The sequence below is a fragment of the Microtus ochrogaster genome, chromosome 1, assembly GCF_000317375.1.
Source record: "Microtus ochrogaster isolate Prairie Vole_2 chromosome 1, MicOch1.0, whole genome shotgun sequence".
NCBI classification, from domain to species: domain Eukaryota; kingdom Metazoa; phylum Chordata; class Mammalia; order Rodentia; family Cricetidae; genus Microtus; species Microtus ochrogaster.
The window spans coordinates 78,738,591-78,752,849 of NC_022009.1; the positions used below are offsets into that span (position 1 = coordinate 78,738,591).

The window sequence follows — 14,259 nt, forward strand, 5'->3', positions numbered from 1 at the left end:
GAGATAGACAGCACGGTGGGGGAGAGGCACAGAGAGACACCAGCATCAGAGATAGACAGCACGGTGGGGAAGAGGCACAGAGAGACACCAGCATCCAAGATAGCATGGTGGGGGAGAGGCACAGAGAGACACCAGCATGGCTGGGTCTCAGAGGAGAGTTCAGTGTCCCAGCCGCAGAGATAAAGAGTAGGGGGACTGCTCACATGGTAAAAATCAGAATCTCTTCTTATACCTTTCTGAGTTTGGTGGATTCACAGTTTCACCTAGAACCAGACATACCAAATTACGTGGCAAGGGGCAGGGGTGTAGAACAGGATGTGTGGTTATTAAAACTCCTTTAATATAAACTTACTACCCAGGTGAGAGATCCTGGCATCTGGAAGTGTGTCAGCTTGGGATTTACAGACAATATCTCAGTAGTGTGTCTGGTGTTATCTGGGGAGGGGGACCAGGGGCTAATTTAAATATAATATTAGTATCGTTACTTCACGTGGTCCTGAAATCAAAAGTACACTAACAGCAACACCATACAAATATTCTATTAGTAATACATTATGGCTTGTAAGATGTAAAAGCAACAAACACAGCTAAACTCTGACAGTGGCTACCTGGCTTACTACAAAGGTAAGATCTCAAACACCTTCCTAGACAGCCTTAGAAGTGCTTACAAAGCACATAGGAGTCCTGGATATATGTCATGCAGCAGCTTTGAATGCTCAGGACAGAATTTGAGAAGTAGAAAAGAAAATTGAGTCATTTACTAAAGTTATACAAGGTCCAAAGGAAACCATCATGCTTTCTTACAAAGATTGATGTCAGCAGTAAATAGATTGATATCAAATTCAGAAGCTAGACAAATAACAATTGAATCTCTGGCTTTTGAAAATGCTAATGCACAATTGAAAGGGGTAATTAGGCCATTAAAGGCCAGATCAGCACCCTTGGAGGATGGATCCGAGATACAATCAATATTGAATCTCATGACTATGAAGATGCTTGGATAGGATATGTGATGTCCAGAGGTTTAAAGAAAAATCTAAATGTCAAATGTTTCAGTTGTGGTAAACAAGGTCACCCTAAAAGGGACTGTAAACAGGCCACTTCTAGAAACAATGTTTTTACCAAGCATAATTCAAACAGAACACCCCTTCCTTCTGTATTATGAGGAAGGTGTGGCAAAAGGCAGCCATTGGACTAAAGAATGTAGAACAACAAGAGGCAGTCAAGGTAACTCTCTGACATGAGAAAACACTTTGAGTGGCCTCTCACAGGCCCCCAAGCCAAATTTGGGTCAGTAATTTTCTGTCATCATGGAGGAAACTCTTTCCCAGAACAATTAAAGAACATAGTGCCTATTGTAAGAAACCATACTGTTCTAAATGATAGATAAACTAAAGAAGAGAGAACAAAAAATTCAGGAGAAACCATAAATACATCTAATGGATTCCAAGGTGAATATTCTTGAAGCCAAGAAAAAGAAACATCCTCACACACTGATGCTCACAAGTCCCAGTGAAACTCCCTGACTTCAGAGTTCTCTCTCTTATGACTGGAAGCACAATACACACATATATGCGTGCACACACACACGCACACACACTCACACATCCACACTCACCCTCACTCACACACGCATACACTCACACTTGCTCATATACCCTCACACACTCACACAAACACATTCACACACTCTCACACTTACATGCAGCATAGAAATCCCACATGACGAGTCTCTCTTACCTTCCAGAGGTCGGGGGGTCCTTCTACAAGTTTTGCTTTTGTGTGAGAGTATTTTAGGGCCAACTGCAAGCACTCTGTTCCAAATTCAAAATCATAGTCACTACACTGGAGACAGAGGAATAAAGAAACATAGAGGAATTAACAAACTATAATACAATTGGTAAAACATAAAGCAAAATGAAACAAAGAAGTCTTTTATTTCAAAAACGAAAAATACAAAGGGAAACACTCAGAGGATTAGCAAACGTTTTAACTATTTGACTGTGTTGTAGAATAATTCTTCTTGTACCCTAAAAATGAAGTAAAACAATGAGCAAATAGGAAAGTTTGAAGCATCACAGAGATCTGGGCTCCCCAGGGTGTCTAAGACCATAACAATATTTATTTCTGTTGTTCATACTTGAAAGAAAGGCTGAGGAATTACCACATCAGCAACCTCCATTTAACAAACACGCATCTGTAAAACACAAATCCCCTTCTCCCATTTATAACTTGATATTAAACCATCATGGCTATGATTCATTATAATATTTAGAATATCAATATGCCATTCTTAAAACATTTACATCTGAACACATAAATGGTTCAATTTTTCATTATATAGAAAAATGGAAACTTCACAAATACAGTAAAATGCAAATAACTTATTTTTAAGTGAAAACATCAAAATCACTAAGCAACAACCTAATTCACTGAAGCTCTGAAAAATGTTCCATCGACACAAAGGTAAATAACACAGGAATCATGTCCTCAGAGGAACATCAGTCTGGAGTGGGGGCTGACTTCAGAAACTGGCAACCGAATTTTGTCTGCAGCACTGGAACGGTATCTACAGGAAAAACCCTGGGAAAGTTACCTGAGTGCAGGTGAGGTTATTGGGAAGGGCCTATCTGAAGCAATGGTCTCTGGACTCCAGCTTAAAGATTAAGAGAAGATGAGGAACAATGTCTAATCAAATCTTGTCTGGGTAAGAGCATCATTGCATGTTTATTTTCCAAGATTATGAGTGAGCATGCACCTATGTGTGCGGATGCACCACTGTGTGTGTGCACCTCTGTTCTGTATGCACCTATGTGTGAGGATGCATGGGATACCGGTGTACTGAGACCTTATGTTGTGTGAGAAGTACTTTACCAACTGAGCCCCCATGTAAGGGGAACAACAACAAGGCACAATAATGAATACAGTTTTCAGCACAAAATTCCAAAGTTTTTTTATTGTCCTGGAAGATTACAAAATCCTAACTGTAGGAGCTTTTGAAATTAATGAAGAAAACAGGCAAATGTGCAGTCTTCATCTCACCTGGACCATCAGGCCTCACGCCTTTTATTTTTATGTGCTATATGATAGAATTTCTAGGAATACTTAAATGCAGTATCAAGAGCTGCATTTGATAAGATGAATGTTGGTAGACCTCTGCTATATACTTTCAATATTTTTACAGTATTATCTCTAGTATGTGAGATGTCTACAGAGGGAAGAGTTAGCCCATGGTTAAGTTCAAACAACGACTGATAACCTCCACTCTTCCCTGGATCATCACACTACAAAAAAAATATGAACACTCCCTAGCCAGCCTGCTGGTCTCACAAAATGCATAATGAAAAAAGCCCATAGGATGAGTTCCTTCCTGCCTGAAACACACTGGATGCTATGCTCTTGGCTATGCTGTAGCTAAGTCTGTGGAAAACAGAAAAATATGATGCAAACATATATATAGACTTGCAGTGTCTCTTCCTTTTGCATAGGGATGTGAGTGAGCCAGTACATGTGACCTTGCTCTCATAAAAAAGTGTAACTTTTCTGAGGTCCAATGTGTCTTTCCCAACCTGTGACCACAGCTCTAGATAGATAGATAGATAGATAGATAGATAGATACATACATACATACATACATACATACATACATACATACATACATACATAGATGTGGGGTGTGTGTGTGTGTGTGAAATTTATTTAGGAAAAAGAGGCTGGGCTTGGTTAGAGACAAATCTGGACTTACCACTATATGATTAATATTACAAAGGTCTTGAAGAATTTTATAAAAACTTCAAAAGTAAGTTCAGAAGTCTGCAACCAGTGAAAAAATCTGAATGTCTGCTGTTGCAGAATATTAACAATCAGACTCTTCTTATTAAGACATGAAAATTATAATATTTGACACACATATATGAGCAAAAGAAAGACTAGAGAAGTAGCAAAGGGGTCATGAACCAAAAGCCATGAAGCCATGAGGTACATATTTCCTACAGGAAAGTCATTAATATCATGAATTTTGTAATAACAGAAGGTGGAATAACATCTCCATATTGGCTTGCTAATCCCACAGGTGTGTGGAAAAAGACCACCAACCCAAATCACGGACAAATTAATTAAAGCGAGTTTTATTAGTGTGTACTAAGGCAGAGTTCAAGAGATCAACACTGGGTGTGGGAAAGATAAGGTCTTTCCAGCTCAGGAGTAAGGGATTTCCAAATGAGGGATTGGGCAGGCAAATAAGTATGGGCCACAGAAGCAAACATAGGCATAACAAGTTGGTCATATACAACCCTCTGAAGCAAAGGCGGAAGGTGGTCATAACAACCTCTTTGAAACAAAGGTAGGGTTGCCATTTTCTGGATCAGGCAATACAGAATCGTTTGTAGCTATGGTTACAGGTGGGGCTAGCTTAATTCTTGCAAAGCAGAGATTTAATCATAAAACGGAACAAACCTAGTCTGTTTTTACTATAAGATAGCTTTTAAGTACCAGATGGAGGCAGGCTGTTTCATCAGGCCCTCCTCAGGAATCCTCTGTCAGAAAGAAGCCCTCACCTACACATCTAGCTTTCTGTCTACTTGTTTCTGTTGCTGTCTACATTGGCCATAAGAACCCTGCACGCATTAATAACAGACATTTTTAGTTCCTAGTTGGGCCCAACTTCCACAGTTCCACCACAGTTCTTGACACTCTATTAAAAGTTAGAATGGATCAATGAGATCACCAAGTTTCCTAAATGCTGCTCAATCCAGACAAGCTGATAACCAAGATAAACCATCAGAGTCATGTTGGTCAGGATCAGGCTCTCCTGATTCCATTTCTCAAGAAAACTGCTCAGGAAAGTTTTGATTCTATACTTTATTTCTTTCTCTTTCTCAATGATAGAAGAAGTGCTTGCTCAGCTTCCACACATGCTACGAAGAATAACAGCTTCTGAGCACCTTACAGAAGACCACACAGACTTCCCAGAAGGCTCAGGGGATGATAGTCTACAAAACTGGAAGAGAAAAATGAGGCAAGAAAAGACCTGATATGGAAAACCTATATACACAAATTAGTGAGAAAAGGAATTCCAGGATGGGAGTCAAAAAGGAATCCCAGTGATTACACTGGAGGAGCAGAATGAGAAAGCAGGCAAGAGGCTCAACAAAGATTATCTGTGGGAGGTCTCAAAATAAATAGAATGCTTCTAGACACAAAAATCTGACATGTAAATCAGGATTGGCATGAAGGTACTTTCCTTTTGTGGTGTTATTCGTGTATGGACTTTCCTGTGACTACTTCTTTCCCCAAAGAATGTAATATTTATTATATGGTTATTTATAAATATATGTATTTATATTGTACTGTGACAGGGAAAAGGCACTCTGTTTCCTAAACATGAGAGCTTACTAGTAGAAAGGACAGTTTTATTTCAAATATAGATATTTAATACTTTCAGACAACCAACCTGATGTTGGAGAGAATATAAAATCTAAAATCATGTCTATGTATTGTTACTTTATCTTAAATTTTAAATTTGGCTAGCATTGGACAGACTAAACCCTTATTATTACCTCACTGAGGCTTCAAGACCATGAAATTTCCTCTGTTCTTAGACTGTCCTCATCAACTAGTAGGCAACAGTTAAACAACTAAAGAGATTTATTACTGGGATCCCAGCTTCCTTGCTCCGCTATCTTAACAGCAGATGTTCCTTATAAACTCAGCCACAAATAACTATGTTCTAATCAGCTTTCCTGGTTGGTTAAAAAGCAAAAATCTGCCAGCATAATGGTACACACTTTTAATCTTAGCATTTAGGAGGCAGATGCAAGCAGATCTATGTAAATTTGGAGCCAATCTAATCTACATAGGAAATACCAGATCCGGTTTTTAAAAAAAAACTATTGCAAGGCTTGATGTGAAGACAATCCATTCATCCCCTAACTAACCTTGCCTCGCAAACAGGCAATCATCACATGCTGTAAATGCTAATCTAGTATGTATTTCTATGTGTAAGAGTCAGCCTTTGCCCAGTAACAAACGTGCAGAAATTCTGTTACAATAAACTGTGGGGTAGCAGAGGTATCATCCTTCCACCTGTAGGCTGCAGGGCTCGGATTCATCCGATTGCTCTGGCGACTTAGACTGGAGGGGCAGCAACTTAGACAGTCTTCCTAGGACTTCTCAGAGCAGCACAGAGGACAAACACAGGACTGTTGGCACACTGTCAACCTCCACCTGTTACATCTAGCAAAATCCCTTCACCCAATGCAAATCAGGCAGACAGACACAAAACTGAGAAGGAGACACTTTGCCCAGAAGGGTTCATGGCAATGGTACAAACAGGGCACTGTTCCCAGAAGACGATGACTCCGCTCTGACTGTGATCTACCTACCACACATGCTCCTGATTAAAACACTGCGATGTGACCTCTGCTTGTTCGGTTTTCTTCATTCTCTTCCCAACAACTAAAACAGCCTCATCTCCTTTCCTCACCACAATACATAGCCACACTTTTCAGCCCCCATCATTCCAATGCTGTAGCTTTGATCTGACCAACGCAGAAATTTTACGTCATTGACTGTGTAAACTTTTCTCATAGCTAAAACACATAATGCTAAAAGTCACTTTCCTGAATAAGTCTGCTTTTCCTGGAATTCAAGATTGTCTTTTGTTTTATGTGGTTATCTTTCTGTATGATTATAACTCTTCAATACTGCACACTTGGCTGCTCATACCCACATCTATTCTCAAGATATGCTAAGACTCATGAGAAAGTCACCCTTGGAATCTCCAGTCCTTGAAACCAGAACCATTGTGCTTTCTGGCTGTTCCAGAGGTATCATTCTCAGAATGCCGCATGCCATCTCAGGGACATTCACGGTCTCTCTATCATCAACCACCCAGGCCCTGTGTGTGCATGCAATCTTCTTTCTTAACTGACCCTTTTTCCCAAAACAAATCCTCCCAGAACTTCCTATGGAAAGATTGTATAGAGAGGTTTATAAAAATACCTGAGATGTTCAGGAACTTCCTCTTAGATTGGACAGATTTCACAAACTAAAGCCTTCCAAACACAGATAGCCACAATGATACAGAGACCAGGGGCAAGGGCTTCTCAGTGGGCAGTCAGCATGCACAGGGGCTTCTCAGGCCACAGCCAGCATGCACAGGGGCTTCTCGGGTAACAGGCAGCATGCACAGGCTCTGGAGCTACAGTTTGGAAGGCACCCTGGCCTCTACTGCAGCCTGTGCTCTCGTCACACTGCTCCCAGAGCTCACTAATTTATAAACGTTCTTAATAAACGTGAACTGTTTTCCTTTCCCCAGCTCCCAAACGTGGAGAGTTCCCCGCTGGCCTCCACTTGTTTGGAACTCTGCCTTTTATATCTATGGAGTCTCTGCTATTAATTCATCTTTCAAGCTGAATAATTTTCTTTTGTTATTGGCAATCCTTCTATTCTTGATCTTAAAGATTTATAACAGTTTTATTCCTTTCAATTCCCTTGAATGATGTTTAAGTTATGAGTAAAATGATACACATATCCAGTCCACCAACTATCATTTCCTAGAAACAGAAATTGTATGCATATTAACTACATACATATTCCAAACTGTCTTCTCCAAAGACAGCTTCTGCTTATGTCTCTACAAATGGTATGCAATTGTATCAGGTTTTTACACATAAAGTAAATGAATATGACTCACAGGGATTCAAACCCTCTGAAAATATGTATTGTGTATAATCAGATTATTTTTCTGGGAAAGGAAGGATTCCTTAATTTTCAGAGGTTCTACAATGCACCCCCAAAGTTAGGAACTATTGTTTTATGGTAATAATGCAATGGTCCATGGCTACAGATAATCTGATTATACCTCCTTCCATCCGTGACAACCTTCAAATTACTATTGCAGCACAGCAGCCTGGGAAGTTTGCCCAACAGGGAACAATATACACATTCGAGTAGAGCTGAAGCAAAGGCGTGCATGCACAGGCTTCTCACTGTGTCATTGGAGGAGCATGCTCACAATATTCAAGCGTTCACAAAATAGACCAGTTTACAATTAGGTAAACAATGAACACCTGCATTCGATTTATCATCTTAACATCAAACCTGAAGCATTTTGCATACATTTACATGGTTTGAATTATGCAATGCACCTTAGAATTGCATGTGACAGTTATCCAAGAAGCTTTGTTCTTCTATCAGATCATCTCCTGAGTAAACAGCCTCAGAGTGTGTCCATACGAGGTTGACACAGAAACACCCCTTGCTGGATAAGAAGTAAAAGCACAAAGGAACTGGAGAACCACAAGATTTCTTTTGGGGTACAAATTTTTAAATGAGTTCACACAGAATACATTTGCAAAGGCCTTTAAATGTCTTCTACAAAAATAAATAAATAAACCTATTGAATTATTTTAAATCTTTACAAACCTACACAGTTAATGTTCGTTCTGAATGGCAATCGCATCCATAGCTACCAGTTCAGCAATGCAGAGATTTTTAATTTTTTTAAATGTATGTAACCGGATAATTATTGCAAAGCCATAGTATGGGAAGCAACTTCAGTGTAATAAGTAATATTAAACTTTCACTTTTAGCCTTTCTGTTGACTTTCACAATCGAATATTGTCAAAAACAATAAAAAGCAAAAATGTCAGTGGACTCTCTCATTTATCTTCTTGAGTAAACTACTCAAAAGTTAGACAATAAAATCAGAAAATGAAATAGTGGCCTAAATCGCAAATGATTAATCTTAGGTGGCAATGAATTATCCAATGTGTATAAACAATGGAAAGAAAACAAGACCTTTATCAGCATCTAACCACAAAGATAAGAAAGATTTAAATTCTTGCAAGAGCACTGAGAGAGTTTTGCCATAAGCGCATCAAAGGAGTTTAAAGAGTTGAAATGAGCCCAAGACATTCAGAGAAGGGAGAGCCCAGGTCTAGAATTAGTTACCTCAGCAGCAGGATCGACACACTATTCAAAAGCAGACAATGTATGAAAGCCCATCTACTGGAGAGGCTTAGTTACAACTTACAGAATTGAAGCTACCTGTAAGACATATTCATACTCATAAGCAGTGGAAAATTTATTCCACTTTAAGTGAGAAGTATGAGAAAGAGTGGTTAGAGACATGGAGTAACATCAGCTCACCAATGAAGCCAATCTTCATGGGAAATTTCCCAGGCCATATGCTGAGAACAATAGGTAAGGCTGAGAGGATGGGGTAGGGTGGGGCCCACACAGACACAGATAAAGGAGCTCACTGTCTCAGTGGCCACATGCCACACATGGAGACGCTAAACAGAGGCAGGCGACAGTGATCTTGATAGACATCTTTCTTCTATTCAGCTGATACACTGCAAATCACACCAAACATAAGTCTAGAGCGATCGGAACTACAACCATTGTAATTAACCCCAGTAGACATCACCAAGTCTTTCTTAAACAAAGCGCAGTTATAAAATTATTTGCTCCTTTCTGCATAGCTTGACAGGGAGCACTTGCAGATCTCCTCCTCACTGACATCTAGTACCTTCTTCCACTTCCTAACTTTTGCCTCACATGTCAAGTTTAGAACTACCCTGAGTCTTTTGCACTGCAGACCTCAGCATCAACTCTTCTCTAAACTGGAGTCTGTGAAACTCGGCTTTTACCAAATGCTGGGCTCCTCTTCTTCACAAACACTTTTCCTTATTCTATAAGATCTGTGTTCTTCTGACAAGACAGACTCCATAGCAGAGGAAGAATTAAATCTGCCTAAATACTAGGCCACCAGGCCAAACATAATAAAACTTTTCAACAATAACAGAATGAAAAAAAAAAGAAAAAAAAGAAAAAAAAATAACAGAATGAAGGACAAGAGTGTGAATGAATTTCAAAATTCTTACTATAAGCAAGACAGATTATAAATCCATGATTTTACTGATATGGCATGCTTATTTGTAACATGAGGGCCTGTCCTCCTACCAGGTCACACAGCCATTTGGCCCCAAAGAAAATCACACAGAGAGTCTATATTAATGATAAACTGATTGCCCATTAGCTCAGGCTTCTTATTAGCTCTTATAACTTATATTAACCCATTATTCTTATCTATGTTAGCCACATGGCTCAGTACCTTTTTCAGCAGGGTAGGTCACATCCTCCCAAGTGCTAGGGTTAAAGGTGTGTACTAACATGCCTGGCCCCAATATAGCATTTTAGAATAAACTTCAGTGATCAAAAGAAGATTGGTGGTCTTCACGGTCAAAGGGTGGTGAAAGGGACCCAAGCTCAAAGGGGCATGAGGGTCACAAAGCTATCTGTAGGGTGTGGTTTGTGTGAAATTCTCAGGACTACACACTTTGTGATTACGTACCAAGACATTTGAGTTTTACTCTCATATAAAGTATGTCCCAGTGAATCTTAAATATAAAATATCATTTACAATAACAATGATAAAAACAAGATACCTAGTAATAAATTTAACAAAAACTTTGTAAGACTTCTAGAGAGAATCTAGTAAGCTTACTGTAAACATATCTTTAATTGAAAGAGATTAAACTGTTTATAGATGCTATATTAGAAATACCATAGTTCATTTTCAAATCACCCTTGGGTAAATTACAAATAAAAAAATCCTAGCATATTCTTAGAAATTGTAAAATATAATCCTGAAATTTATATAAGAAATAGTCCTCAAATCATATAATACTATTAAATAAGAATCAGTGAAAATAACTTCCTAAATATGGCTAAATCCTAGCATTTAGCAGAAGAAATGGGTGTCTGTGCATTTGAGGACACACTGGTCTGCAGAGTAAGTTATAGGCAGACAGAGCTACACTGTGATACCTTATCTAAATAATGAGCAAACAAACAAAATCAAAAAATGCAAATTGTCCACTTTCATCTAAATCTAAAGGCATGATTAAAACTGAAACAAGACAGAAACTCATCCATGAAATGCTCCTTATACTGGACTAGAAAGTGAACTAGGATGACCTCCCATGTGTGGAGAGAAGCATGCAGGTTTTCTTTAGGCAAACTGGTGAGAACATGGGTACCTAGAAATCCTCTGAACATAATAATGTCCGATTACCAGCTATGCCTTATCTGCTCTGTTTGAAATCCTCATCTCTGGCAACCTAAGGATAGGCCTTTCTTAGAAACACAGATTTCACAAAGGCAGTCAAATTAAGTGAAGTCATTAGGACGGTCCCTAGTCCAATCACTGTGTCCTTCTAAAGTGGCAAATTTTAGACAGAGACAAAAACAAAAAGAAGAAAGACACACACTAGATGGCAAAGGTGCCATATCCATGGACCAGAAAAGTAGAGACTGCTGGCAAAAGCCGAGGGCTAGTTGAGACAAGCGCGGCTTCTATCCTGTTGCCACTGGGAAGAGCAAGCCTGTACGAAGTTAAGACTCTCAGACTCCAGAAATGAAGCACAGTAACTTTCTGTTTTTATTAAGCCACTTTGAGAATTTTTTGAAACCTAGAAAACTACTATATATGCACTACAAAGCAAAACAAAATAGTACCAATAGCACTGAAAACTTAATTAAGTTTGAAAACCTGGCATTAGGAACTAAAGAAATTGAAAGGAAATAGTGTCATGTAGTGGCACAATTAAGAATGTTCCACCTAACATGAGAGGTAGAAAATATTGCTAATAAATTTATGAATTTGGGCATGATGGCTTGCTGTATCTATACCCTTAATCATATGAATTTACATCTCTCCCACCAAGGTAGGTATGAAACCTGTGTCTCCATCTGCTGATGATCAGGGCAGTGGAAAAGAGCAGAAACAACAGTGCTCCAATCACAAGTTAGCTTTAGTTTGCAAACTTCTCCTGTCCACACGAGCACCACATTCATAAGAAAAGCCAAAATAGCCCACTGGCCAGAGAAAGATGACACACTGGGCCAGAGATGTCCACACTTAAACACTTCACAAAAGTTAACTGTACCAATGAGCAACTGTCTTCAAAGTGGCAAGGACCAAGGTATCCAATGATCACTTGTATAACAAAAGAATCTGATATTTTGCTTCTTGGAATAGTTGTTTTAAATTAGGCTAAACTATGCAGTATTTAATAAACAACCATAAAAAAGTAATAACCTACAAATATATTCAATAGAAATAATAAAAAGTATAAAAAAGAACAAGTAACAGGAAAATAGTGCCAGTGTAATTCTATTCATAAAAACATCAAAAGTAGGGAAATTTTCAAATAAATAGAGGAAGGCAAGGAAATTAAGACAAAACAGAGCCACATGAGGAAAGGAGGACCATGGGCCAAAACAAGGACACAAATGGGAACACATAGCATGCTGCATGAATGTGAACTTAAAGTGTGTGCGCGTTATCCTTAGAACAACATACCAAACCTGTAAGATATTGGCTCAGAGATAAATCATGCACATTCGTGAACAAAAGCCGTCATGGCTGGAACAGGCTTAGGCCTTTGGGTCCTTTCCTCACATAGCACACGAAGGTGCAGACTTGTGTGCAAATAGTTAACAGTAATAGGCCAGGGTTGTCTTGACAACACTGGAAGTTTAGGCAGGAGCATATGGCTTCTTCAAGGAATTCTTCTCTAATGTTCATTGATACATATTTAGTATTGTTTAATAATGTGATTTAATAAATATTAACATTTTAATAAATATTATTTAGATATAAACTATTCACCTAAGATTTAACATTTATCTTCGCTCAGTGATTACTGAGAGAGTTAAGTCTCTTTAGCCTCAGTGAGTTGAGGTCATTCTATTTGCCCAGTTAGGATAAAGTCAAAGGAGCACACAGATGCACAAGCAGGCAGCTTTATTTACTTCTCTGCATATTGTGTGTACTCCATGATGGAAGAGGAGCACACCAACTACCATCAATTATACTCGACTCTGGAACCTCACCTGGGTGTAATTTGACTTCAACAAAATCTGTTGGTTTAAATAGCTACCTTGATTCTTGCCACTTGGAAGGCAACTATCCATTGATACAGCTTACTTTTATAAAATGCAAGGAAATTATGCATCAGTATTAACAAGACCAAGAGACTAAGCATATTCTAGATACAGTCACCAATCGCATTATTCTCGTGCAGTCTGCCCATAACTGAACAGTGCAATATATAATGTAGCAATCACATGTCATTTACCTTTTCTAACCTCAAAGAATGTGCTTGAAACAAGAGGTTTTAACCTTTGCCTGAATTCATCTGATTTCCTTTTCTGAAACTTAGGCTATTAAATAAGATGCCGTACTTAAAATGTTGGAAACATTGAGTATCCTTGCTTTTCTAATTCTAGAAGGAATGCCGAAGTCAACGCCCCTGATTGTTTTTAAGTGCCAAATTTATTCACCTACTGCAATGCCCTTCAAGCTTGCTCTCCGTTGATTCTTATAAGTGGTGTACAGCTAAGACCTAGCCTCCCAGCATCCTGCTGATGGTTCCTGGTTTATAATCTAGATGAAGCATCCGGCAAAGAAGGTCATTATTCATCCATCTGTAAAGAGCAATAACAGAATTTCCTAGTTGAAGGGGTGAAATGAATGCCATGTACTCCTTAGGGATCTGGAGAGCAGCACAGATTCACTGAAATCACAAGGAGTGGAGTGTCACGAACTGGGCAGATGAAAAGGGCAGAAACTAATTCATAATAAGGAAAGTAACCAAAAACCCTCAAAACAATCCTCCTCTTCGCTTGCCATTTGCCAACCAGTTGTGCTTTTCTCAATGATTAAAATCTTTCTTGGAAAATAGTGAGGATCTGTTCCTTGGAATCACAATAGTTAGGGAAATTCCATGGGCATTGGAAAGTCTGAGGAAATGTGAGAATCATCAGCAAAGACCTCAAAATCCTGTGTGAGCATGAAGACTAGTGAAGCATTGCCTCTGACTATTTGGAAACGTGTCAAAATATCCAAAATCCTTTCCCACACCTAAATGGAGAGGGAACTCTACAGAGGCAGTCTCTACTATCAGGACATTTGAAATCTTCAGAGTGTGAACCTGTGTGAACGTCATGGAAACTTCTACTAGGCACAGCAGTTTTAAACACTCCATTAGGACAGAAGTTTCCATGTTCAACTTAAACTATATTTGTGCCAAGAAGTAAATCTACAATATATTCTATATTGATAGAAATAATCTATTTAGAACAACATAGTCAAAGTGTGTGAGTGCCATCATGTGCATGTGTATATTTCTCCCTCTCTCTCTCTCTCTCTCTCTCTCTCTCTCTCTCTCTCTCTCTCTCTCTCTC

At 38.9% G+C, this 14,259-nt stretch overlaps 1 protein-coding gene across 3 annotated transcripts in view; it reads right to left on the reverse strand.

The window, feature by feature from the left end:
- Nucleotides 1-14,259, reverse strand: part of Ispd (isoprenoid synthase domain containing) — a 233,200-nt gene that overhangs the window by 162,711 nt on the left and 56,230 nt on the right. For all 3 annotated transcript variants that reach the window (XM_005343845.2, XM_026787568.1, XM_026787558.1), the window contains exon 4: nt 1,741-1,845. In XM_005343845.2, coding sequence (XP_005343902.1) covers nt 1,741-1,845 — 105 coding nt within the window. The remainder of the gene's footprint in view (nt 1-1,740; nt 1,846-14,259) is intronic.